The sequence below is a fragment of the Schistocerca americana genome, chromosome 8, assembly GCF_021461395.2.
Source record: "Schistocerca americana isolate TAMUIC-IGC-003095 chromosome 8, iqSchAmer2.1, whole genome shotgun sequence".
NCBI classification, from domain to species: Eukaryota; Metazoa; Arthropoda; class Insecta; order Orthoptera; family Acrididae; genus Schistocerca; species Schistocerca americana.
Window position 1 is genome coordinate 467,981,408 of NC_060126.1, and position 26,743 is coordinate 468,008,150.

Consider the following 26,743-nt stretch of genomic DNA (forward strand, 5'->3'; position numbering starts at 1 on the left):
ACACAGTGTTTCTGTTGTCAATATAGAGTCTATACAGCATTTAATACACTGGCATTGTTCAGTTTCACCACAGCCAAAAGAACTCCAACACAATCCACAATCAGAACTTTGGCTATTGTTTTGAATCCAAAATCAGATGCTTGTGGGAGATTTCAGAGAACTGCAATCATCATCAGGAGCATACTGTCAAAAACTTTCATAACAGACACCATTCATAAGTGTTAAAGGTCTTACCAAGTGGCAGCAGAAAACACAAATAAAAGAAGGTTACAATTAGGCAAGCCTTCAGAGCCAGTGGCTCCTTCTTTGGGCAGAAGGATTGAAGGAGGAGGAGGAGGGGCGAAGAAAAAGGACTGGAGAAATCTAGGAAAAGGGGTAGAGTTGGGAAAAGTCATCCAGAACCGCAGGTAATGGACCCGGACAGCATGTATCTGTGCACTTACAACTTTGTACTGCTGAAATATACGGTTTTTCTACGTTGTTGCAGAAATAGAAAGTTTATTTTGAGAAATTAGAAAAACACAGATCAAAACACAGTGTTTATTGCAGTAAAAATCTTCACAAGCAGCAGCAGCAGCAGCAGCAGCAGCAGAGGAAGATACTGAAAAATCTTAACTATTCCTGTTTCAGTTACACTAAACATGTACATTCACCATTACATTTTCAGTCTTCAGTCAATGGCTCTTGCCAAACAAATGCGCAAATTCGATATTCACTTGGTAGTGCTGATAGAAATCCCATTTTTCAACTGGGGTACATTGACACATATCAAGTAAGTCTTTCTGCTTGGCAATTTTGATTGGCAAAAGTTCATCATGTAAGATAAGGAAAACAAGCAGCAGATTTCTTTTTGCTTTTTGCAATACCTCTCAGTTTCTTTATAACGCTTTGACAATGACCGCAGTTGAAGGACATTAACTTTTTATTCTCCTTAGTGTAATAGCGTCATCAGATAAAATATGTAGCCAGAAGTATGGAACAGAGTTACTTTGAATGAGCCTCTACTCAACCCTAGGTCTCCTGCGCTGAGATCCTTGAAATCTTCTGGCTCTTTCTTGCAGACAATTCATTCATTGTCCTTGGTGTTGGCAAAGACTGGATCCACTCATCTGAGTAATACTGTATACATGAAACTATCGTATGTTAGTCTCTATAGGAGCAATGTCCCTATCACGTGGCAGTAAGCTATTCCCAGTAACGAATTTCTGGTCTACAAAAAAAGGAAGTCCTCTGTCAGTTATTCTGCCCAATGCAACAATTACCAGATTATCAAATTCTGAAACTTATCATCATTGAGTGGAGTGAAACGGGTAAGAATGTACTTCAGAAAGCATGGAGACATTGTTGCTGTGTCTCTTCTGGCAATGTTTCCATGCCAAAAGCACACAGAAGCAGTTACTTCAGGCTGCATTCCTTGGGAAAGGACATGCATTTTGTGCATGCTTAGATCTGAACTTAAATAGTAACTTAGCACTTTTATGAGTGGAGGTGACTTTTTGCTTTGGAAACGATTCTTGTGTTTCTTCACGATGTCTGTCGCGAGCTTCGATACTGAGGAGACACATGTTGGAATGCTTTAGTCTTTTGTCTTTGAGGAATGAACTGCTCTTTAATTTGTTGTTCAAAATTTGCACTTTGCAAGGTGTAATACACAAAACATTGCATAGTGTCTCTTGACAAATGCGTACTTGACTGATTTCTAAAGGTAAGTGATATATAAGTAAACAGTGATGATGACTCTCTCTCTTCTGGTGTTCATCTCTTCCCATCAGCTATCTCATTGTTCTGTAAAGCCAAAAACTGTGTCTGCTTCTCGTAATCGAGTGAGTAAAATCTCCAAAAGAGCTGTGCCTTATCATTTGCCAATAAATCTCGACATGAAAACTGCCAGTGGCATTTTCTTTTCTACATAAGAACTAAATTCCATCCTTAATATTTTGAATATGGCTAACAAAAAGTTTCCATTGTATTTCCATCGTTAAACTAAATTTTGTGTGTGTGTGTGTGTGTGCGCGCGCGCGCGCGCGCGCACGCATATTTTTTATGAAAGCCTTGCTGACCGAAAGCTTTATTTGTGACAATCTGTGACTCAGCATCTCTGCTGTATGGTGAGTAGCAACTTTCCTTTTCGTAATATTGTTGCTGTTGGCACTGTTTTGTAATACTGATTACAAAAGTCACCAATAAATTCATTTTTTAAATACTAGCAATAAAGCATGACCCATTGTGGTGGGGTTTCAGTTTATGAAACAAATGTGTTCAAACATCATCATCTTCACATAGTCCACTCCCTATACATACCCTCTGTACCAAGCATCTATGACAGTAAAATTGAGACACACATGTCATATATGCTTAAAAATCTCATAAAAATGCCTTTTTGTGGTGTGAGTAGTTACCACCATACACCAGAAATTGCTTCCTTATTCACTTTGCAACAATAAATAAACTGACAGCACAACACAAGAGTAACTATGTAATGGGTACTACACTGGTGTACAGCTTACACTGTATTATTATTATTATTATTATTATTATTATTATTATTATTATTATCATCATCATCATTTAGTAGTAGTGGTGGTGGTGGCAATTGTCAGACACAAAACACTGGCAGCCTAAGTCTCTCATTTTCTGCCAGTTGAGAAGTAAGGAGTCCAGCAAGCAAATGATTTACACACAATAGGCCTGAGTACAGTGCACAAATTGTGCATGGGTGTTACTGATAGCTGATTATGCTCAGTGGTAACTGTCTCAAAGGATGGGAACCACTTACAAACATATCTTCAAGAATTGGCAGACTTTCGGACTATGTGCATAGAATTTGAAATGGGCCTTTCTGAAATTATTTTGAGACAAAAATTCTTATTTTCTTATTCTTTATTAAAAAGTCCCCATAATAAAAGTTCAGTAATCTTGTACTTTATTGAACATGGTAGTTTTGTACAGTAAGATCACATAATTACATAGTTCACAATTGACAACATGAAGCACATTTCATTGTGCCCTTAACATATGGATACTGATCTTTACATAACAAACTATATAACTTACTTTTCACAGAACAATCTTTACACTACCATGCAACCAGCCGAAGCCAACACTATTACATCATCAATGACTATGGCCATCTGCTTTCCTTACACTTTCACTTTCATCACCATCTTCACCCTCAGTATCAGCATCACTTTCACCACAACTGTCATTGAGGTCACTTTTCTCCTGAGTGCACCTGTCTCCAGTGCTTTCTTCATTTGTTATTTCATTGTTTTTCTCCTCTTTGCATGTCACCTTATCATCAGTGCCATTTCCTTTACTGGCAGCAGTACTTTCATTGTCAGAGCTTGTGTCTGTGACTGAACCTGAGGCCTTTTTACCTTCCTCACTCTCCAGGAACTGTTCCCATTTCTTCAACCTTTTTTGCACTTCTTCCTCTGTTTCCACAATTCTGTAATACACAGATACATATGTTAGTTTAGAGTATCTACTGACTACAGGTATGAAGTGTGATAAAAAAGTAATGGAAATTAAAGTAGTGGTCTTTATATGCCAAGTTTTGAAATTATTTTTATTTATCTTATTGGTACACGTGTTCCTGATGTATGTTTGCATTTTCATATGTTTTGAATATTTTGTTTACTCCTGATAGTCAAAATGGATATATGTGTTTTTGTGTGATCAGCGAATTTTTACTTTTGAAAAAGAGGGTTCAAAGAATCTGCATTAAATTTTGCTTGAAAACATTGAATAAAGTGCAGCACCACATTCAAAATGCTGACTATCACTTTTGGTGAATCTACTATGAGTCAGACAAGAGTTTACCAGTGGTGTGTGTATATGACTTTGAAGACAACTGCCCTGGATGCCCTAGAATATCAGTTACTGATAACAATGTGTGTGTAAAAAAAAAAAAAAAAAAAAAAAAAAAAGGGTTCAGAAAAAATGCCAGATCAGATGTTGCTGATGATGTTAGCAATGAAACATGTAGCAGCAAAGTGTGTTCCTAAGTTGTTGAATTTTGACCAAAAACATCGTTGTTTAGATGTCACTCAGGAATTGCTGAATGAAGATCAGAACATCTAAAGAAGTTTATGCCAATAGAAACTGTCCGAGAAGCCAAGACTGGGGGGGAGAGGGGGGGGGGGGGGGGGGGGAATATTTACAAGTTCGATCCTATGTGAAGGTTGTTCTCACTGTTTTCTTTGATTACAATAGGATAGTGCATCATGAGTTACTGCCTGATGGTCACATGCTCAATAAGATAGACTACCTAGAAGGTATTTGCTGCTTGTGTGAAGCAATCTGAAGAAAAATAACCACTGGAACTGTGGGAAAACCACTTGTGGAAATTGCATCACAATAACGTTCCTGCCCACACCTCAATGCATGTTGGTGATTTTTTGGCAAAAAACAAAACTGTTATGTTGCCTAAGCTACCATCTTTGCAAGGCATTGCCCCCTGTGACTTCTTTCTATTCCCGAGGCTGAAGAGAACCGTGAAGTTTTGTCACCACTGATGAGACAAAAACAGATTTGGTGACAGTGCTGAACAGCATAACACAGTCAGATCTAGAAGTGCTTCCCAGACTGGAAAAAGTGATGGCACAAGTGTATTATATCTGAAGGGGATTACCCTGAAGGGGACAAAGTTGATGAATAAAGATAACTTAGAAAAACAAAAATTCCTGTTACTTTTTGACCAAACCTCGTACATACACTATGCATGGAATTCATTCCTTAAATGTAAAGCTGACATAATTTTTGAAACTAGTGAGAACTGATAATTAGATGCTGAAATGGAGGCAACATATTTGGTTTCTTAAATGGATGAGCACGAAGTAACTTACATTTCATCATTATTTTCACCTCCTATAGTGTCTGTAGTAGTTAGTCTCTCTGGATACATTTGTCAATTACTTTTCCTTTCCTAGACCTATTTTGATTTTTTTTCTTCTACTTAAGGATCCAATAGCTGCTTGAGGTTAATTGAAGTTAAGCAGGCTACTGCATTTAACTCGCACTTTCTTAAGGGGGTAGGACGTCAAATGGGCTGACTTGGAGCAGGAGAGGCATCACAGGACATTTTAATTTCCAGTGTCTATACTTTTACAAATAAATTCGTAAAACTTTGTCATCATCACCAGGAAGGATTCAGGATTCACACTCGTTGCAGTGGAAGTTTGAAAACAACAAAATAATTTTTTTTATGTGTGAAATTTCATCATTTTTTCACTTACTAATGGCTGCATTTGTTGCTATAGGTACACTTTTCTTCACAAGTTAGAGAGAATCTTCGATGAATTTTGCACAGCATACATACCATACTTGCAGGTGTATGAAACTCTAGAATTTATTTAATTCATGAAAAAACGAATGATCTGTTGTATTTTAAACTTCATGTTTAGAAAAAACACAAATTTTGTAGTTAATTACCTCAATTTTTACCACAGTTTTTAATAGATTTGGAAAATTCTAGAGTTTCATACACCTTTAAGTATGGTTTGTATGCTGTGCAAAATTCATTGAACCATCTTTCTTACTTATGAAGAAAAGTGTACCTATAGCAACAAATGCTGCCATTAGTAAGTGAAAACAATGATGAAATTTCACATGTAAAAAAAAAAAATTGCTTCATTATGTTTTCGAACCTCCACTGCTATGAGTGTGAATTCTGAATCCTTCCTGGTCATGCTGACAAAGTTTTATGAATTTATTTGTAAAAGTATAGACAGTGGAAATTAAAATGTCCTGTGGTGCCTCTCCTGCTACGAGTCGGCCCGTTCGACGTCCTACCCCCCCCTTAATGAATTGAACATAATTGACCTACTAACTTATTTAACTACCTTGGAAGTACTTTTAAATTTTAGAGGGATTTAGGTATTAAATAAGTTCAATAAACAAATGAACAACATCTTGAAGTTACTAATGATGAGCCTTCTGCAGCCTTGGATGAAATTTGAGAAACCAAAGAAAGGGGAAAGAAAATCTTCTGTAAGAAATTATAGCAGTTTGGTGAGATGCTGCAGTAATAAAAAAAGTTCTATTAAACACTAACAGTTGAAAGCACAGACATCATGTAGTCATTATAACTGTGGTACATGAACTGTAATTTAATTTATATGGATCAGTTTTCCCCATTACATTCCAATTGGGAGGGGGAGGGGGGGGGGGGGCACACATTCTTTTCCTGCCTACTACGTGACCAGCTTGATTGATAGCAGCAATACCAGTATCTGCAATATTGTTTGTATTCAATAGGTACAGAGGTACTTCTATAAATAACTGAAAGAATAGCTATTCTATGAAGTTTTTAAATGAAATCATTTCTGCTTTGCATTATTTATTGCAACTGAAATTTCTGCATATAATCATTTTTAAGCATTGTGGGATGTTGCAACCCACTCAATAATATAAAGCCGTGCCATGCTGTGTAAGAACAATTGCATGAGGTGTTGTAAATTTATCAGCTGTTCCATTTACATATACATTACATTATTATTTCACCAGCTCTGCAAACACTGAAGTTTAAATTTTGTTCAGTAGGAGAGGTAACTGGATCACAAAAGCAGCTAGTTACCATGCCTACTACACGAAATTCAAACTTCAATGTTTGCGTCATTATTCCACCAGCTCTATAGCATATGTGTTATATGGAACAACTGATAAATTTACAGCTCCTCATGCAAATGCTCTTACACAGAATGGCACAGCTTTGTATTATTGAGTAGGTTACAACATCCCATAATGCTTGAAAATGACAACATGACGAAATTGCAATTGGAATAAATAATGTTTTAACAGCCAAAAATGGAAATCATTTCATTTCAAAATTTCACAGAGGCTATGGACACAGTTATCATCAAACTTCTGTATTCTAAGAAGGTTTTTGTGGCATATCAATGGAAAATCTTACATCGGAAAAATGCAGCAGTACAGTATGTCTCCCTATGTTTCATGAAATGTATACATAACATAAGACTTGGGCAGGAAAATAAAATTAAAATGGTCCAATGCAGCTTAAGTGAAAAATCACATTCGATTTTGAAAAGAAATCTGTCATCTGCTGAGATAATGGTTTCTGGGACATTATTATTAAGTAGGAAATTTAGATACGAGTGTCAACAAATACTGTTAATCGAGGTATGGGGTATGCACTCAGCACAGCTTGGCAACCAGCTTTAAAAGCAATAAGACGGGATAGGCAGCAGTCTGGATTGTGTATGACAATGGTGCATGCCAGATGTGAGTTGCCGGCTACATAATCAGCTGGGCTGTTGTTAAATTGTTGTGAAGCGGCCATTGTGGGATTTAAATGCCCAAGCCACCAATACCTATATAATGAGATGGACTGCAAAATATGAGTACTTTGCCAGAAGATGGAAAGGGAGAGTAGTCTTTCAATAATGTCACACTCACTCTGGGATCTAAAGCAGCAATAAACTTTTGAAGATTTTTGAAAGCTGACAATGCTTCAACCAAAGATTATGTTGTGATGGAGCAAGACGTGGAAAAGTTTCTCTTAGTGTTTGCACGTGTCATTTTTATATATTGGCATAAATAACAAGTCACATCCTCTTCAGATTCTACAATCAGGTTGATGAACTGGTTCATAGATCACAGGACACAAGGGCATACTAGCTCCAAGAGAACACCACCATTCATAATCACCATATGCAAATAGCTCTTTGTGAGAATCACTCTCTTGCTTATATAATCAAAATTGAAAATAAAGTTGTAAGCTAAAGGGTACTGTTAGTAGGCAAACCTCTTGGTGTACTTACTTGTACTTTGTCTTCCCATCCCATGTTTCAGCTGTTATTTTCCTCTGGTTATACCATCGGCCATTCAGTAACTGAATACAGGCATCTGCTTCTTCTGGTTCCCTAAAAGTTACTTGTGCAACTCCTTCTGGATGTCTCTGAAACAGGAGTCGAAGCTACAAAAAATCTGTGATTGCAAGAACAAGGGTATTTTAAAAACTGTGAAAACAGGTACAATTTTCAATATACATAGTAAACAATAAAAAGGTAAAAAATGTTAGTTTTTTATTTATTTAATTAAGTTGATACAATATGCAGTGTGAAAACTACCAGAGATGCAAACAGTTATCTGCAAACCACTTGCCAAAACTAGTCATGTCTACAACATATCTGTAACATAAAAGGGCATTGTTATTTTACAATGTTTCTCATTCCACATCTGCCACATAACTGTGGATTCCACAACAGATATTTCATATGGAGAATTATTTGAAGGAAAAAACTAACTACAATTTTCTTAAAAAGAAATGCAGACTCTGCTACAGAATTTAGTGTGCATACAACACAAAACATTGCTGACTATGTTCCATGCACTGAAGGAACCTGTCGTATCTCATTAGTGATTCAATATAGGGAACAAACATTTTGAGCAAGTATTTTGCTGGATGCTCTATGCTTTAACTTTTTGGTCAATGAAGATACATTTATCTGTAGAGTTTAAACAAAATAGTGCACACACTCATGAAGTGATTCTCAGAAAGTGAATTTATTGAATTATGGATTCATCACATAACTGACATAAGGTTCCCTTACCACAATGGTATTGCTTGTACTCTTTAATGTATGTGCATGAGCAGAACTGTGAATACTCACATCATAAATGACAACACGACGCACATCACCACACTTCTGACACTCTTCTCGTAGTTCTTGCTGGTACTCCAACAACAGTGATACTTCCTTATCGAAAATCTGTGGTTCAAATAAGTTCTTGATTATGACAACCCTTTCATGTTTGGCTCTCTCTCCTCTCAACTTGTCTGGCTGCCATGCAAACAATCTATGTGGGAAAAAAATGGAAAAAAAGCTGTTGCCATAAAACTACGAATGAAGACTAGATTGCAAAATTTTATATCAGTTAAATTTCACATTACTACAACATTTTAGCACAAAAGAAACATTTTTAAAATCTGATTCTAATTAAAACTAGTTTTTAAATTTTCATTTTCAATGGTAAAAGAAATCAGAAAAATGTCTCTTTATATGGAGTATTCACTTTTCCAGTGCGTTTTACATTTCAGAGAAAACTTCTTTATGCTACACATCACAATATGCAGGAGGCTCGAAGAAAGAAGATACTGTGTGCCAATGAGAAAGAAGTTAATAAAACAAATGGCACAAATTTAAAAATGAGGAAATTTAACTTGTAGGTTAAAATCTGTTATAAACTCAGAACAGGAAGCTGCTGAAAAAGAGAGTCATTCCATTTCAAACTACCACAATAACAAGAAAAGTAAAAGCTTGTATATATATGAGAGCAGCAAATGCTTTTCTACACCCACAGACTAAAACTGTAACTTAAAGTGAAATTTGTATAGTAAAACTGTTTTAGCTGTAGAATTCAAATGGTAGACTAATAGCATGAAAATGTATCTTCAGAACATGTTAGAAGAGTTGTAAGTAGTGCCTATAAACACTCCTGATCTTACACATAGCACATAACAGAATCAATAACAACTAACATTGCTGTTAGAATAATGGTTAATTAATGACAAGAAATTGTAAAACAATGGAAAACATTTTGCTTATAAATATTAAGGAAAAATGCTCACCAACTATCTTCATTGCACATTTGCACTTATGTAACAGGTATTCAGTGTAACTGTAAAGAATAGGCCATAACTTAGATTGCATATATCACAGATGATCCAAGGTACTGTTTCAGCTGTGCATTTGCAATGCAGATTTTGATTTACACGGATCTGTACCACCTGTGTTGAACAGTAGCTAGCAAATCTATTAAATTACTTTTATACAACAGAACTCCAGGCACAAACTGTAACAACTTAAGGCACAGCAATAACTCCCACTACGTGCTGACTAGTAACGTTCTGCTTTATTTTGTATCAATAGTAAATAAATACTGGCAACAGAGTAACTAAATCATGCACACTACAAGTTCCTGCCTCACTAAGGTCAAAGTGAACCACTGTCTCTTCATGCAAATCAAGAAGGAGAAACTCGTGTAATGCTCCTCATGGCCGAAAATCTAAGCACATTGATAAAGCTACAGACTGTAGTAACTCTTACTGTTTCGTAGCACTGTTCACCTCCAGAGGATTGATTTCCAAGGAAAAAATTACAAGTCACACAATCCCAATTTACTTCTAAGATCAGATAATGATGGAAATTCCTGGATGGAATAATACATAAAATAAAAGAAAGGCAACTACTCACCTATAGCTGACCGGTGTGTCGTGCCACAGCTGTGGTAGTGTGTGAATGTGCGTGCTTTTGCTAGTGAAAGACCAAGAGCTCAAAACCACATGTGAATACTGTTTTCTGTTGTGTGTTTCTAAGTGCCATACACCAGCCAACTATAGGTGACTGGCTGACTATATTATATATCAGATAATGGTGACATCTGTAATTAAAGTTCCTTTCTTTTTATGAAACCACATGATTTCTCAGAAGTTTAATGCCACAACTGCAGAGTATGGTCGAGCCACTCTCAATCTTTATACAGGTACTGAGCACATCCAAGGTCACTGCTTGTATAAAACCCTTGTTTCGTGAAAACCATTGGATCAGTAATCTGAGTACTGTGTAGAATAACACTAGTTTTATTCTGTTTAGATACCCTAAAACCTTCTAACAGTTATACCTAGAAAGCCTCAGTAATAAAACTGAAACTCTTTTGCGACACAGAGAAAAAAGCCACGTGTCACGAATTGTGGCAGTGTTTCATCTGCCAGTACGTGGTTCCAGGACAATACTCACTTCTCCTGCATCTTCTTGATCTTCTCCTTGTCCTTCTTACGGCGACGCTTGGGCTTGCGGCTGGGGTCGTAGGCGCCCTTCATCTGGAACTGGGCACGCTCCACACTCAGGCGGTGTCCGCGCAGCTCGTAGCCGTCCAGCAGTTGCAGAGCCAGGTCCACGGACTCCACCTGCAACACCACACACCACATAACTGCTGTATGATCTGTGAGGTGCAAGCCCACAGACTGACCAAGACTCACTGCTATTTTCCTTATAAATATCCACATCTATCCAATGCCTGATACTGCAAGCCACATTTACACCATTCTGAGACGCCCATGAGTCACATTCATGAAAATGCCTGAAGTTTACTATTTATTAATACAAGTATTTTCAAGATCATTAATCATGCTCATTTCAGCTGAACAATGACATTTACATCAATCTGAAATTTCATAACTGAAGACATGATATTTCATGGAATCTTGATCAAGTGTATTTATAATGAAGTAAGACATCATCCATATCACTTGGTACGTTTTATTTGCCTAACCAATTTTGGCCTGTGATATAAATCATCCTCAGATCCATTACTGCTAAGCACAGCTCATCATCAAGGCAAAGATTCAGTTAAAAATATTTTGGAACATATACTGTGTTTGAACATTATGGAACACCTAGAAGAAAATGATCTATTATCACATAACCAAAAATATTGTTCTCGTGAAACACAACTGGATCTTTATTCATATGAAACATTGATTGCGGCTATCAACAGGTGGTCGCAAGTTGATTCCGTATTTCTAGATTTCCAGAAGGCTTTTGACACCATTCCTCACATGCAGCTTTTCATCAAATTGTGTGTCTATGTACACTGCTCAGCAAAACTTAAGAACGAGATAGGTACAGCAACATAACATATTAACTATCTGGTGAAAATGAATGAGACTGTAGCAGCATGCTGCCACATCTCCCAGTAGTCCATGGAAAGCTGGACATTACACGGTGTGAAATCAGCACGACTATAGTGCCAAACAGAGGAGGCCCCGCAACACAAGCCAGTTGCAGGAACAGGATAAAATAGTGTGTGTCAATCATTGAGCACTGTGGTCATGTTATTCATTACAACGTGGCCTGGAGACAACATCTGGATGACTTCACACAGCCAAGAATCATTCGGAAACTGGAAGAAGGACGAAGTGCGGGAGTTTGGTATTGCTCAGAGCATCATTTCACATGCACGGTGAGTGTTCCGAACCAAAGGCACTGCTACCCAAAGGAGAGGAGGTGGTCAATCACAGTCAACTAAACCCGCAGATGAATGCTACATTGTGAAACAGGGAAGAAGGGACCAACATCAAACAATGGGTGTAATCGCAACCACATTTAATGGGACTGCAATGTACACTATCGCAACTTCCACAATGGCATGGCAACTGTGGGTGGTCTCTTTGGCCAGAGACCAGTACGGTGCATTCTGTTGATGACTGCACTTTGGTGGAACTGTTTGTGATGATGCCAAGAGCAGACAGGCTGGACAATGAGGAGTGGGGTCGCACGCTCTTCTCGGATGACAGCGCGTTGTGTCTGAGCATAGATTCTGAACATATCCTCCAATGACGAATGGTGGAAAAGTGTAATGCCCCGGAAAATTGTCGAACATGATCATTATGGTGGTCCAGGTGCTATGGTATGTGAAGGCATAATGTTGCATGGGTGTACTGAGCTCCAAATCTTTGAACGTGGTAAACTCACCGATCAGTGTTACTGTGACGCTGTAGTCCTTCCCCATGTGCGTCTTATCAGGAGTGTGACTTCATTTTTATGAATGGCAATGTGCAACTGCGTCGAACAGCGCAGGTGGAACACGAGAATATTTGGCAAATGGACTGGCCTGCTCGTGCCCCCCCCCCCCCCCCCCCCGACTTAAATCCCATCGATCATGTGTGGAATGTGTTAGGGAGATATATGGCAGCACGTCCGTCCACACCCACTGATGACCATCCAGCAGTTGTCAGTTGTGCTGGTATATGACTGGAACGCCCTACCACTGAACTTCTTACCAACCTTGTGGCCCTGCATTGCTGTCTGTGGTGATCATACATCCTGTTAAGAACCATTTCCCCCGCATCAAACAACTGAACAGGTTGAGGAGCTCTTGGAAGGGGAGGACATTTGCTGAATAGACGTGTCTGCCCCCCCCCCCCCCCCCCACCCCCGCCCACCTTAAATCCCATCAAGCACGCCTGTGATACACAGAGGAGGCGTACTGCTGCACGTTCACATGCACCAACGACCACCCAGCAGTTTTCAACGGCACTGGTGCAGGACTGGACCAAAAGAAATCCTTAATAACCTTGTGGCCAGCACGGGAGCACTTGTCCATGGTGACCGCATACCCTGCTAAGAATCACGTCCCACCTTTCAGAATGTCCAGGCAGCCATCAGGAATTGCGGTGATTTGAGTGTAATTACTGTCTTTGAATAAAAGTGTAATTTCTGTCCGTCTCACTGGGTATTTGTTTCAGTTACCTGCTGTAATAGTTCTTTCTACGTGTGGTCCAAGTTTCATCGAGGTATGTTGCTTGGTAGTGACACATCAAGCGTAATTTACTTTCGTCCTTAAGTTCTGCACACCAGTGTACTTACCCCAACCAAGAAGCAAAAAGCACACAATAAATATCCTGTTAATGATACGGATAAATGTATTATTAGTAGGCAGTAATTTCTGCGATATTGTGAACAATACAACGAAATGGCAACTGTGCGAAAACTACACAGCTTTTGTCACGCAGCACTGGACTGAAAGACAATCAAGGAAACTGAGAAAATTGCTCTCGCCATGGTATTTGGTTTAAAAAGGTGCCAAAATAAACGCGTCATCATGCGCAAACAAGACTACAAAGTTGCAAAAAGCACACAGACTACATTAGGTATTTACGAAAAAATTAAGATCCTAATATCGTGTCGGACCTGCTTCTGCCCGGTGTAGTTACGGACTCAACAAGTCGTTGGAAGTCATCTGGAGAAATATTGAGACATGCTGCCTTCATAGCCGTCCATAACTGCCAAAGTGTTGCCAGTGGTAGATTTTGTGCACGAACTGACCTCTCGATTATGTCCTATAAATGTTCGATGGGCTTCACGTCGGGCGATCTAGGTGGCCAAATCATTGACTCCGTATGTCCAGAATATTCTTCAAACCAACCGCGAACAACTGTGGCTCGGTGACATGGCGCATTGTCATCCAAAAGAATTCCATCGTTGTTTGGAACATGAAGTCCACGAATGCCTGCAAATGGTCTCCAAGTAGCCATTTCCATTCAAAGGTCGGTTCAGTTGGACCAGAAGACCCAATCCATGCCATGTAAACACAGCCCACGTCATTATGGCGCCACCACCAGCTCTATGCCTTTGTGGGGTCTGCACCACACTCGAACCCTACCATCAACTCTTACCAACTGACTTCGAGACACATCTGAATAGGCCACGGTTTTCGAGTCATTTAGGGTCCAGCCGATATGGTCAAGAGCCAGGAGAGGCACTGCAGGCGATGTCGAGCTGTGAGCAAAGGCACTCGGGTCAGTCGTCTGCTGCCACAGCTCGTTAACGCCAAATTTCGCCGCACTGTCCAAACGGATGTTTGCCGTATATCCCACATTGATTTCTATGGTTATTTCACGCAGTGTTGCTTGTCTGTTAGCACTGACAACCCTACGCAAACGCCGCTACTTTCTGTCGTTAAGTGAAGGCCGCCGGCCGCCGCGTTGTCCGTGGTGAAACGTAGTGCCTGACATTTGGTGTTCCCGGCGCACTCTTGACACTGTGGATATCAGAATACTGACCCACAAAAGAATTCCGAAATGGAAGGTCTCACGCGTCTAGCTCCAACTACCATTCCGCATTCAAAGTCTGTTAATTCCCGTCGTGCGACCGTAATAACGTCGAAAACATTTTCAATTGAACCACCTGAATACAAATGACAGCCCCGCCAATGCGCTGCCCTTTTATACCTTGTGTACCACGGCCAACTGTACATGTCCATATCGTTATACCATGACTTTTGTCAGCCCAGTGTAATGCAATTTCGTCAAGCCAGTTAGTTTGCACGATACCGAAAAAAAAAATCAAATAAAATGATATAAAAACACGAAATCCGGTCTGTAGCCAGAACTGTGAAGTCAGAAGACGGTTATGCTGTTTTCAACTCAGCTAAATAGATCAAACAATAATGCTATTTACTGTTCAGTAACAAAATCTCCCATATTTGCATAAATGCATAGATTTAGCGTTATAAAGTTTGCCATCGACACGAAAGAGTTGCAAGCAACACTATTTCCAGAAGGCAGCGGCAATGAGCGTCTGCTACAAAGAACAAAGCCAAGCTCTGTGTCTTATGAACTTACTTCTTGTCCAACTCTCAGACTATGAGCAGAAGTCTCGGCTGATTCCTCTGCTGAATGGCGTCTGACTGGTGACGGACAACAAGGATGAGAAACAGCGGAGAAAACACACAAATGTCGCTGAATGGCGTGTTCCTGATGTTGGATAACGTGGGCGAGAAAAAATGGAGAAAACATACAGATGCAGCAGCGATCTCCCCACGGACAATGTCGATGCAGCGCGAAGAGTGCAGCATAACTTCCAGGCGTCAACCGCCGATCAACTGTAAAAGTCGCTTAATGCAGCTACCCTTTGATAAGATGCACAGCACCCGTCGTATGCCAGACATTGAAAGAGTTAGTCATTTGATCATGTAGATTCCAAACTGAATCTGTGAAAACAAACAGTTTACATAACAACCATCTCGAGTAAAGTGCTTCAATCGTTAGGGCCAAATTACAGGTATTCGGAAATAATGCGAATAATACTGTCTACATCGCTTTGTTATTTTTTTTTAGTAATTAGATTAATTCATGCCATGCTTCGGCTACTGCTATCGTTAGAGGCTGTAATTACGATAAAAAGTAACTAAATAATAACGTTAATTACCGTTAATAACCGCAAAATCTCACCGAAGTTGCAACTCTGACAGCAAGACAGAGTAGCCTCTCTGAAGTGCATTAATTTATCGTTAAAACTGTTTTATTTTTAAATATGTTTTACAGTCCCACGTATCTTAGTACATATCAAATGCACAGTTTTTATGTTATCTGGCAATTCCAGATAGACTTCTACAGCCACAACTTTTGTGGTCCTGTCCTCCTCAGTTGCGCGTAATACTACGGTATATTGATAATTTTCACTTATGGACCGTCTGACAGTCGGCAAAAGAAACCAAAACATTGCATTAAAACAAGCATTCAGTGCATAGTGCTGTAGAATGCGGAAAAAACAGCAAATTGGCGCTCATAGGAAGAAGAACAACACCAAAAATGCAACAGGAGCGTAATATGTAAGAAACTGTCTACGCAACCTGCCACTGATGATGCCTTGCAGAAAATAAAGGCGAAACGCGTATGGCACTAAAATTGTGATGTATTCAGTTGCTGTCAGACGGTCCATAAGTGAAAATTATCAATATACCGTAGTTCTACGGCCACATTGGCGTATTTAGGGAAAAAAAACACACATAAAATCAAAGTTAATAGAGGTGAGAAACATACCATTATAAAGAAAATATAATGTTACTTATTATATACAGGTAAACTCCACATGTACGTCTTGCTATTAATTGAAAAATATTTTTGTCTATTTTGGTAGTACTGTCGTTTTACGTTGATGACGTATATGCTTTGTTTATTTGTTGCTATATCTTTGCAATTTTCAATCTGCTAGCTTAGCTTTCTTATCGCTTCCGTGCTGCTAATCATGGCTGCTCCGCTATCTATTTGCACCAAAGAAGAGCAACGTTCGGTGATCCGTTTTTTGTCGTCGGAAGGCGTATCAGGGCAACCGAAATTCATCGAAGACTTTCGGTACAGTACGGGAACAGTGTTTTGCGACAACGGAGTGTCTACGAATGGATTGAAAAATTCCGAAATGGTCGCACATGTGTTACGCACGATGAAGGAGCCGGACGACCGTTTACCGCTACAAATGAAGAAACCATTGAGCATTCACGTGAAAAGATTCTCTTAGAGAGACGATTATCTATTGACGAAGTGGCACATCGTCAGCAAATTAGTCAAGGTTCTGCCTACGACATCATCCACAACAGACTTGGGTTTCATAAAGCTTGTGCAAGATGAGTCCCAAAACAACTCACAGTTGCATAAACAAACGCGCTTGGACATCTGAAAAAACATTTGGATCGCTATGGTAACGAAGGGGACAACTTCTTAGACAGGACCATTACTGGTGACGAAACATGGATGCATCATTACGAGACGGAGAGAAACGGCAGAGTATGGACTGGAAACATCCAAATTAGCCGTGCAAGAAAAATTTCAAGACCCAACCGTCCGCAGGAAAACTGATGCTTACGGTTTTTTGGGCTGCACAAGGTCCAGTACTGGAACATTATGGGGAACGGGGCACAACAATAAACAGTGTACGTTACAATGAGATGCTTATTGCCAAGCTAAAGCCTGCAATTCGAAGCAAACGTCGAGGATTGCTTTCAAAAGGTGTTGTGTCGTTGCACGACAATGCCCGTCCGCATACTACTGCCCACACTGCCGAAACGCTCCAGAAACTCAAATTTGAAGTACTGGATCATCCTCCATATAGTCCCGACCTTGCCCCTTCTGACTATCACCTGTTTGGTCCACTCAAACAGGCATTAACGGGCCGTCGATTTGGCCTCGGACGAAGCAGTGAAAGAAGCGGTGCATTCCTGGCTCGCAGCTCAACAGAGAACCTTCTTAGAGGGCATCAGGAATCTTGTACAACGATGGACCAAGTGCGTTGAAACGCAAGGAGACTATGTCGAAAAATTATGTTCTTGTAAGTTTCCTATTTGATTACAATAAAATTTTATAACTACTTTCCGGATAATAATTGACTTACCCTCGTAACTTAAGTGTTAATGTGGGGATCTAGGAACTTCCCAGCCAAATATGTCGGATCCAATGTTAACAGTTGAAGGTTAAGCTAGAGTCACTGTTTACTGGCATGTTTGGATTAACGTTTACGTCGTAGCTATCTAGTGGTGCGCCTTTCATGCACGACGCCTTAACGTTCCGTAAGCGAGTGTCTGTGAACTGCTGGTGAAAGATCGCAGACAGATCACTTAGCGTAAAACGCCTCTGGCAGGAAAAAAAAAGTCGCCGCCTGCACCTCTGGCCGTGAAAGATGGCGGCTGCCTCAGCCGGGCGACTGTGAAGAGACAGCGACAGACGTGTGTGTGAGCTGGTCAGCAAAAGGCGCGCTGCCTTATTTTATTATTAGTGCCGCCTGACCGAGAGGGCAACACTCGTAAACATCTCGACGCTGGTGTGACCGAGATAACGTTTAATGAGGCCTCAGAACGCGGGCATGTTTTTATATTGGCCGTTTTCTTTTCTCCGGAAATATCTTAGTTGCAGTCTTTATCTGCCGTCCTTGCAATTTATTATATGTATTGTGACAAATTTCTGTAACGAGCCGTGATACCAGCCGATAGGCGTCCCGGCACTCAGGGTCACTGATCACGTACATATTCCGTCAGATGCATGTTATCGAAACACTGAAAGAATAACTTTCTACCTTGCGCAGTGCTGGAAATGTTTTCCGCAGTGGAATGCTGTGTCTTATTTGAGTTACATCTGTTAAAGAAGCAATCTAAAATTTACATAAAGTCTTTTCACCTATCTTTTCGTTATTTTATGAATACATCTTTTATTCTTTTCCATTCATTTGGGTACACATTAGTTTACTAAATCTCAAATAAACTCATATTAGCGAGAAATAAGACTCATCTGGAACATGAATGCGCTGTCTGTAATTGTTATTTAACTATCTTTACCTCAAAATCAAAATGTCTGTAACAACGGAGAGAATAAAATGAAGTATGGAAGCAATTCAGAAGCGGGCTGCTAGATTTGTACCGATAAGTTCGATCAAGAGGCAAGTAGGTCTATTACGGAGATGTTTTAAGAACTCAAATGGAATCCCTGGAGGAAAGGCGATGTTCTTTTTGAGGAACACTGTTGAGAAAATTTAGAGAACAGACATTTGAAACTGACTGCAGAACTATTCCACTGCCACCAACATACATTTCGTGTAAGGACCACTTAGATAACATAAGGAGGCATATAGACAGTCGTTTTTACCTCGCACTATTTGCGCGTCGAACAGGAAAAAATGGTTCAAAAGGCTCTAAGCACTATGGGACTTAACATCTGAGGTCATCAGTCCCCTAGACTTAGAACTACTTAAACTTAACTAACCTAAGGACATCACACACATCCATGTCCGAGGTAGGATTCGAACCCACGGCCGTAGCAGCAGCGCGGTTCCGGACTGCGGCCGGCGGAACAGGAAAGGCTATGACTAGTTGCTGTACGAGGTGCGCCGGCCGTGGTGACCGAGCGGTTCTAGACGCTTCAGTCTGGATCCGCGTGACCGCTACGGTCGCAGGTTCGAATCCTGCCTCGGGCATGGATGTGTGTGATGTCCTTAGGTTAGTTAGGTTTAAGTAGTTCTAAGTTCTAGGGGACTGATGACCTCAGATGTTAAGTCCCACAGTGCTCAGAGCCATTTGAACCATTTTGTATGAGGTGCACTCCGCCACGCACCGTACTGTGGCCTGCGGAGTAGGTGCCTGTATGTGTATGTAGAAGACTCGTACAGCATTCTTGGCTGGCTTTCCTGAGCGGCCGTCCGTCTGGCCAAGTGGAAACAAGCGTACTGTCTCCAGATTCCCTGGCATCACAACCACAGGTGGAAGCATCATTGCCCAAAGACACCCCTCAATAGGGGCGCATAACCATCTACAGCAGACTAAGGAAACACAAGCAGTGCAAATATCCGCGGACCCCTGCATCTCAACAAAGCTGACTGGAACGACCAGATGAATGACAATAACGGGGAAGTCAATTTCCACACAAAACCCGCACAACCTTCACACCGTGCGCTCGATTTACGGCAAATCGAAAAAAAAATTTTCAAATGTGTGTGAAATCTTATGGGACTTAACTGCTAAGGTCATCAGTGCCTAAGCTTACACACTACTTAACCTAAATTATCTTAAGGACAAACACACACCCATGCCCGAGGGAGGACTCGAACCTCCGCCGGGACCAGTCGCACAGGACAAATCGACCACTCATATGACAACCATGGAACATTACAGTTACGCAGGCGCTGCAGCTGGCACAGGAGACCGTCGAACTGGCGCTCTTTACGACGAACCTAGGCAGTGGCACTGGTACCAAGCTTTGCATGATAACCAACAACCACCAATAACCTTACCCTTGCACGATCTGTCGCAGCAAGCAAGAAAATCCGCTACTGCTCTTACTACCCGACCCGACAGTCGCACAGATTTTGGCACTCTTTTTCTCTGCCTTTAAAGTGGCTACTTTTTAATCGCTTTCGTTTACTTTCTATCACCTCGATGGGCCCGTGTTAGTGGGTAATCCTCCCCAAACACACGGATATCATCAAAGACCCGCATCCTGTGAACTCCTCTATTAAAACTAAGAAACGCAGACGTGACAGTAGAACTTCTGTGACGTCACAATGCCTGTGCGGGCGTGGAGGGCTCCAACATTTGTTATACGGACTTCCTGGTTGGTGTAGATGATTGTGGTGACCGCTGCTGTATGTACCACGGGGCAGTAGCATCAAGTGGTCCATCCGACAGACGGATCATCATCTGCAATATCATTTTAGTTCCCTCCATTATACTCTGCGGAGAGGTTTGGGATCGGACCCAAGACGGCAGTACAATCTGATAACGAGAACTTGTTTTCCGTGACAGCCAAATGCCAGTGATGAAAATGTCATCGCCAACAGGATTTTAAGCGCCTGTCTCCGAACAAAGGGCCACTGAACTATCGTTCGAGTAAGTTTCCGCACAGGAGGTCCTTTCGAATAAAATGTTTCGTTTTGCTTGTTACCATTTAAGAATCTGTCGACACAGACTTCGCTACAAGTGCAACACTACCTCGGTTGGAAATGAGTAAACCAAGGAATGGACGCAGCCTTGCCATCATAAATACCGTTTGGAAGTTGAGGAAAATGTACACCGACGGAATAAAAATGGGACGCTAAGAAGGAGATTTGCGTCACAAACGAAAATTAGTAGGTATGATTCTACATCTGAAAGATGACGTCTATTCAAATTTCGCGCCAGTCGCATAAGAGTGGCGCTAGTAACATTACTATGAATATGCAAATCTGGTTTGATTTAAATACAAGGTGTAACGCTCGTGAGCGTTTGTTACTTTTGAGATTGGACGTAATGAGTTGGAGTTAGTCAAGAATGCCTTGAGTTTGAACGAGGTCATGTAATAGGGCAACTGGATGTTCCTTCAGCTATTTTACAGAAAGACTTGGCAGGAATGTAACCACTGTACAGCATTTCTGGCAGCGCTGGTCACGAAAATCTACGGCCCCAAGATCATGGGCTCCAGACGGCCACATGGCACTACTGGGAGCGAAGACCATTCGTGTTGCCGGCCGGGGTGGCCGAGCGGTTCTAGGCACTACAGTCTGGAACCGCGTGACCGCTACGGTCGCAGGTTCGAATCCTGCCTCGGGCGTGGATTTGTGTGATGTCCTTAGGTTAGTTAGGTTTTAGTAGATCTAAGTTATAGGGGACTGATGACCTCAGAAGTTAAGTCCTATAGTGCTCAGAGACATCTGAACCATTTTTTGAACCATTCGTGTTCGGCGTATGGGTCTGGCGTATCCGACTGCATCTGCTGCAGCAATCTGAGCAGCAACTGGCACCACAGTGACACGCCGAACATTTACAAATAGGTTACTTCAATGACAGCTCCTAGGCAGACCTCCTGTAGCGTGCTTTCCACTGACCCCAAACCGTGACCATGAACAGCATTCCAGGGGGTGTTTTCCATCTGGATAACGCACGCCGATATATCGCTGTTGTAACCCAACATGCTCTACAGAGTGTCGAAATTTGCCTTGGCCTGTTCGATCACCAGATCTGTCTCCAATCGAGCACATGCAGACACCATCGGACGACAACTCCACCGTCATTCACAAACGGCATTAATCGTTCCTGTATTGACCAATCAAGTGTAACAGTCGTGGAACTCCACTCCACAAACTGCATCTGACTCTTGCATAGCACAATGCATGCATGTTTGCATTCAACATTCTGGGGGTTACATCGGTTATTAGTCTACCAACATTTCTCATTTGCAATGGCTATCTCGTACCCACATAAACTTGTGATCTTGCAATGTTAACCACTTAAACAGGTTACCCTAGACAAATGTATTCTCCAAACTTCGCTACTCTAGATTAATTATTTTTTGGTGTTGCTTTTATCCGTCAGTGTATATGAGACTGCGATGAAGGACGTCGCTGAAACAGGGAGGAGTGGCAACGGCTTTAGTGTACATGTGCAGCTCATACTTCGGCGTGCAGACAATACGCCAACTGGCGGTCTCTTTGGAGTGATGCCTCGACTACGATCCGTCTCCCGGGCACGCGCCCAGAGGTTGGCCACCGTTCCAGGCCCTCACAACACAGCGTGCAGCACTCAGCTGCATCGCAGTCATGTCTGGCGGAAACTTGGAGGTGTCTTTCCGGTACAAGTGGCTGCGATGGGAGCGTGTAACGATCACTTTCGTGTGTTGATTAGTTAGGAGAGAGAGAGATGGGGAGGGGGGGAGGGAGGGAAGGTGGGGAGAGGGACAGGGACAGGAAGGCAGAGAAGGGGGTTGGGAGAGAGAGACGCTGAAGCCTAATGGCGGCAAATACGCTATCTGATCAAAAGTATCCTGACACCTACCAGCAGACACTAATACGAGGTTGTGTCCACCCTTCGCCAACATTCAACTCTGCTGGGAACCTTTTGAATGAGGTGCCAGAATGTCTGTGGAGGAATGGCACAACCAGAGAAGATAGTGATCTCAGACGCTACGGTCTGGAGAGAAGTCAGCGTTCTAACTCTTTCCAGAAGTGTCCCATTAGGATCAGATCGGGACCCTGGGCAGGCCTGTCCGTTTCAAGAACGCTATTGTCCACAAGCAATTGCCTCACAGATGCTGCTTTACGACAGGGTACATTGCTATGCTGATACAATCAATCGCCGTCTTCCCACTGTTTCCCTACTGTGTGCAGTACACAATGCTGAGAAATTATTCCTATCCTGGAGGAGTCAATGTTTTCTTCAGCATAATAAGCGGCCACAACTTAACCACCCCTATACCGCAGCACTACCTTCTACGTATTCCACCGTTGGTACGACTTATAATGGCAACTAACCTAACGACATCTAACCTAAGGACATCAAACACACATCCACGTCCGGGGCAGGATTCCAACCTGCGACCGTAGCGGTCGCGCGGTTCCAGACTGTAGCGCCTAGAACCGCTTGGCCACCCCGGCCGGCGCTGGAAGAAGCAGTATTGTCTTTCGTATTCAGCGAGCTGAGCACAACATGCATCAAAAATTTTCACATATGCAACCATGTTGAGAGTGGCGTCAAAAAATATAGGTCCTAAGATGCGGGTTCCTCTCACACCGCACCATATGCCGATTTTTTTCTCCATGGAGTGTTTGCTGACACACAATGTGAGGGTTCTCCGTTGCCCAGTACCTTGTGTTCTGTGAATTCAAATGACAGAAAAGCCAAGCTTCATCACTCACGATGTAATGGAAAGGTTCTAACAAACCATCGCTGATGTTATACAAAAGCCACGTGCAGTAATCTACACGTTTCTGTATGCCATCCTCTCGTAACTGTCACAAGATATGGCTTCGAGTGAAGACTTTTCATTAACCGCTGGCAACTCGTCCTACTTACATGCGCCTCTTGGGTCCATTTATGTGTAGACTTCTTTCTGCACTGAATAATTCTTCGACGAACGTATACAATAACTTCTGGTATGCGAACTGACGGCATTCGTTGTCGTTTTATATTTTGCACAGATCCGTAGGTGCGCCAGTTTTTATACACAGGGTGATCAAAAAGTCAGTATAAATTTGAAAACTTAATAAACCACGGAATAATGTAGATAGAGAGGTAAAAATTGACACACATGCTTGGAATGACATGGGGTTTTATTAGAACCCCCCCCCCCCCCCTCCAAAAAACAAAGTTCACAAAATGTCCGACAGATGGCGTGTGAAAGATTTGCGCGCGTCGTTTGGTGATGATCGTATGCTCAGCCGCCACTTCCGTCATGCTTGGCCTCCCAGGTCCCCAGACCTCAGTCCGTGCGATTATTGGCTTTGGGGTTACCTGAAGTCGCAAGTGTATCGTGATCGACCGACATCTCTAGGGATGCTGAAGGACAACATCCGACGCCAATGCCTCACCATAACTCCGGACATGCTTTACAGTGCTGTTCACAACACTATTCCTCGACTACAGCTATTGTTGAGGAACGATGGTGGACATATTGAGCATTTCCTGTAAAGAACATCACCTTTGATTTGTCTTACTTTGTTATGCTAATTATTGCTATTCTGATCAGAAGAAGCGCCATCCGTCGGACATTTTTTGAACTTTTGTATTTTTTTGTTCTAATAAAACCCCATGTCATTCCAAGCATGTGTGTCAATTTGTACCTCTCTATCTACATTATTCCGTGATTTATTCAGTTTTCCAATTTATACTGACTTTTTGATCACCCGGTAGACTCTGTATTGCTGACTTTGCTGGTAGTCCTCTATCCGAATACTTGACACCGAAAAATTCGCGAGTTTCCTTAATCGAACCCGTTTTCACACATGCTTCTACAATTTCTTCTATCGAAAGGGTCATTTTGCAGATTGCAAAGAGACACGTCCAACTCCACTGATGAAATAAACTGACATGCTGATAGAAGAGTGCTGACAATCGATTACTGCATTAAACTGTCCACTGTTGTGGCTGTTTACTCTTATTTCAGAAGTTCGCATTCAGAGGGGAGGCGGGCTAGTTGTAACTGCGCCAGCCTTGCGTGTGTTCCTCCTAGCTTCGCGCCTCTCGCTGCAGTCTGGAACTGCGAGACCGCTACGGTCGCAGGTTCGAATCCTTCCTCGGGCATGGATGTGTGTGATGTCCTTAGGTTTAAGTAGTTCTAAGTTCTACGGGACTAATGACCTCAGAAGTTGAGTCCCATAGTGCTCAGAGCCATTTGAACCATTCGCGCCTCTACTTGACCACGAGGTGCGGACAGCTGACTGCCAGCGGGGTGCCGCCAACTAGCCGTAATTAAGGACGGGCTCTCGCAGACTCACGCGGTCGGCGCCGAGTCAAAGGCTTCCGAAGCTGGGCGCCGCGCCAGAGTACGCTGGCGCCCACACAGCAGGGAGCGGCGCTCGCGGAATGCGCCCTTGTTGTCTGTCCGGCCGACTACCGCATCTCTGAAGCGTCTCCCACAACACTTGTCGTCGTCTGGCAATGCAATGAAACCCGCCGAGTATAAAGTTCCAGTTCAAGACCTTCAGTTACTGCCGGAATTTCAACGTTTTAGTACATTTAACAGTTCACGTCTCACAGAACATCGTTACTTTGGATACACTGGTTCTCGCTCGATCGCCGAAGTTAAGCAACTTCGGGCCCGGCTACTACTAGGACAGGTGACCGCCTGGAAATACTAGGTCCCGTTTGGTTAGGCATACGCAAGTCGCCGAAGTGTCGTCCAACTGAAAGATAGAGAAACTGAGGGATAGAGAAACAATTAAAATCGCTCAAAAGAGGAAAGGTCGCTGGACCTAATGGGATACCAGTTCGATTTTACACAGAGTACGCGAAGGAACTTGCCCCCCTTCTTGCAGCGGTGTACCGTAGGTCTCTAGAAGAGCGTAGCGTTCCAAAGCATAGGAAAAGAGCACAACTATTCCCCGTTTTCAAGAAGGGACGTCGAACAGACGTGCAGAACTACAGTCCTATATCTCTAACGTCCATCAGTTGTAGAATTTTGGAACACGTATTATGTCCGAGTATAATGACTTTTCTGGAGACTAGAAATCTACTCTGTAGGAATCAGTACGGGTTTCGAAAAAGACGATCGTGTGAAACCCAGCTCGCGCTATTCGTCCACGAGACTCAGAGGGCCATATACACGGGTTCCCAGGTAGACGCCGTGTTTCTTGACTTCCACAAGGCGTTCGATACAGTTCCCCACAGTCGCTTAATGAACAAAGTAAGAGCATATGGACTATCAAACCAATTGTGTGATTGGATTGAAGAGTTCCTAGATAACAGAAAGCAGCATGTCATTCTCAATGGAGAGAAGTCTTCCGAAGTAAGAGTGATTTCAGGTGTGCCGCAGGGGAGTGTCGTAGGACCGTTGCTATTCACAATATACATAAATGACCTTGTGGATGAGATCGGAAGTTCACTGAGGCTTTTTGCGGATGATGCTGTGGTGTATCGACAGGTTGTAACAATGGAAAATTGTGCTGAAATGCAAGAGGATCTGCAACGAACTGACTCATGGTGCAGGGAATGGCAATTGAATCTCAATGTAGACAAGTGTAATGTGCTACGAATACTAAGAAAGAAAGATCCCTTATCAAATGGTTCAAATGGCTCTGAGCACTATGGGACTCGACTGCTGTGGTCATAATTCCCCTAGAACTTAGAACTGCTTAAACCTAACTAACCTAAGGACATCACACACATCCATGCCCGAGGCAGGATTCGAACCTGCAACCGTAGCGGTCGTGCGGTTCCAGACTGTAGCGCCTTTAACCGCTTGGCCACTCCGGCCGGCAAGATCCCTTATCATTTAGCTCCAATATAGCAGATCAGCAACTGGAAGCAGTTAATTCCATAAATTATCTGGGTGTACGCATTAGGAGTGATTTAAAATGGAATGATCATATAAAGTTGATCGTCGGTAAAGCAGATGCCAGACTGAGATTCATTGGAAGAATCCTAAGGAAATGCAAGCCGAAAACAAAGGAAGTAGGTTACAGTACGCTTGTTCGCCCACTGCTTGAAT

General features: G+C 42.0%; 1 protein-coding gene across 1 annotated transcript in view; it reads right to left on the reverse strand.

Annotated features, from left to right (window-relative positions):
- Positions 1 to 2,900: 2,900 nt before the first annotated feature.
- LOC124544589 (HIV Tat-specific factor 1 homolog) overlaps positions 2,901 to 26,743 on the reverse strand; it is a 580,954-nt gene continuing 557,111 nt past the window's right edge. Inside the window, exons 5-8 of the mRNA XM_047123180.1 lie at positions 10,761 to 10,930; positions 8,634 to 8,820; positions 7,782 to 7,918; positions 2,901 to 3,448 (exon numbers count right to left, since the gene is read on the reverse strand). Of these exons, the coding sequence (XP_046979136.1) occupies positions 3,115 to 3,448; positions 7,782 to 7,918; positions 8,634 to 8,820; positions 10,761 to 10,930 (828 nt within the window). The 3' untranslated portion in view covers positions 2,901 to 3,114. The remainder of the gene's footprint in view (positions 3,449 to 7,781; positions 7,919 to 8,633; positions 8,821 to 10,760; positions 10,931 to 26,743) is intronic.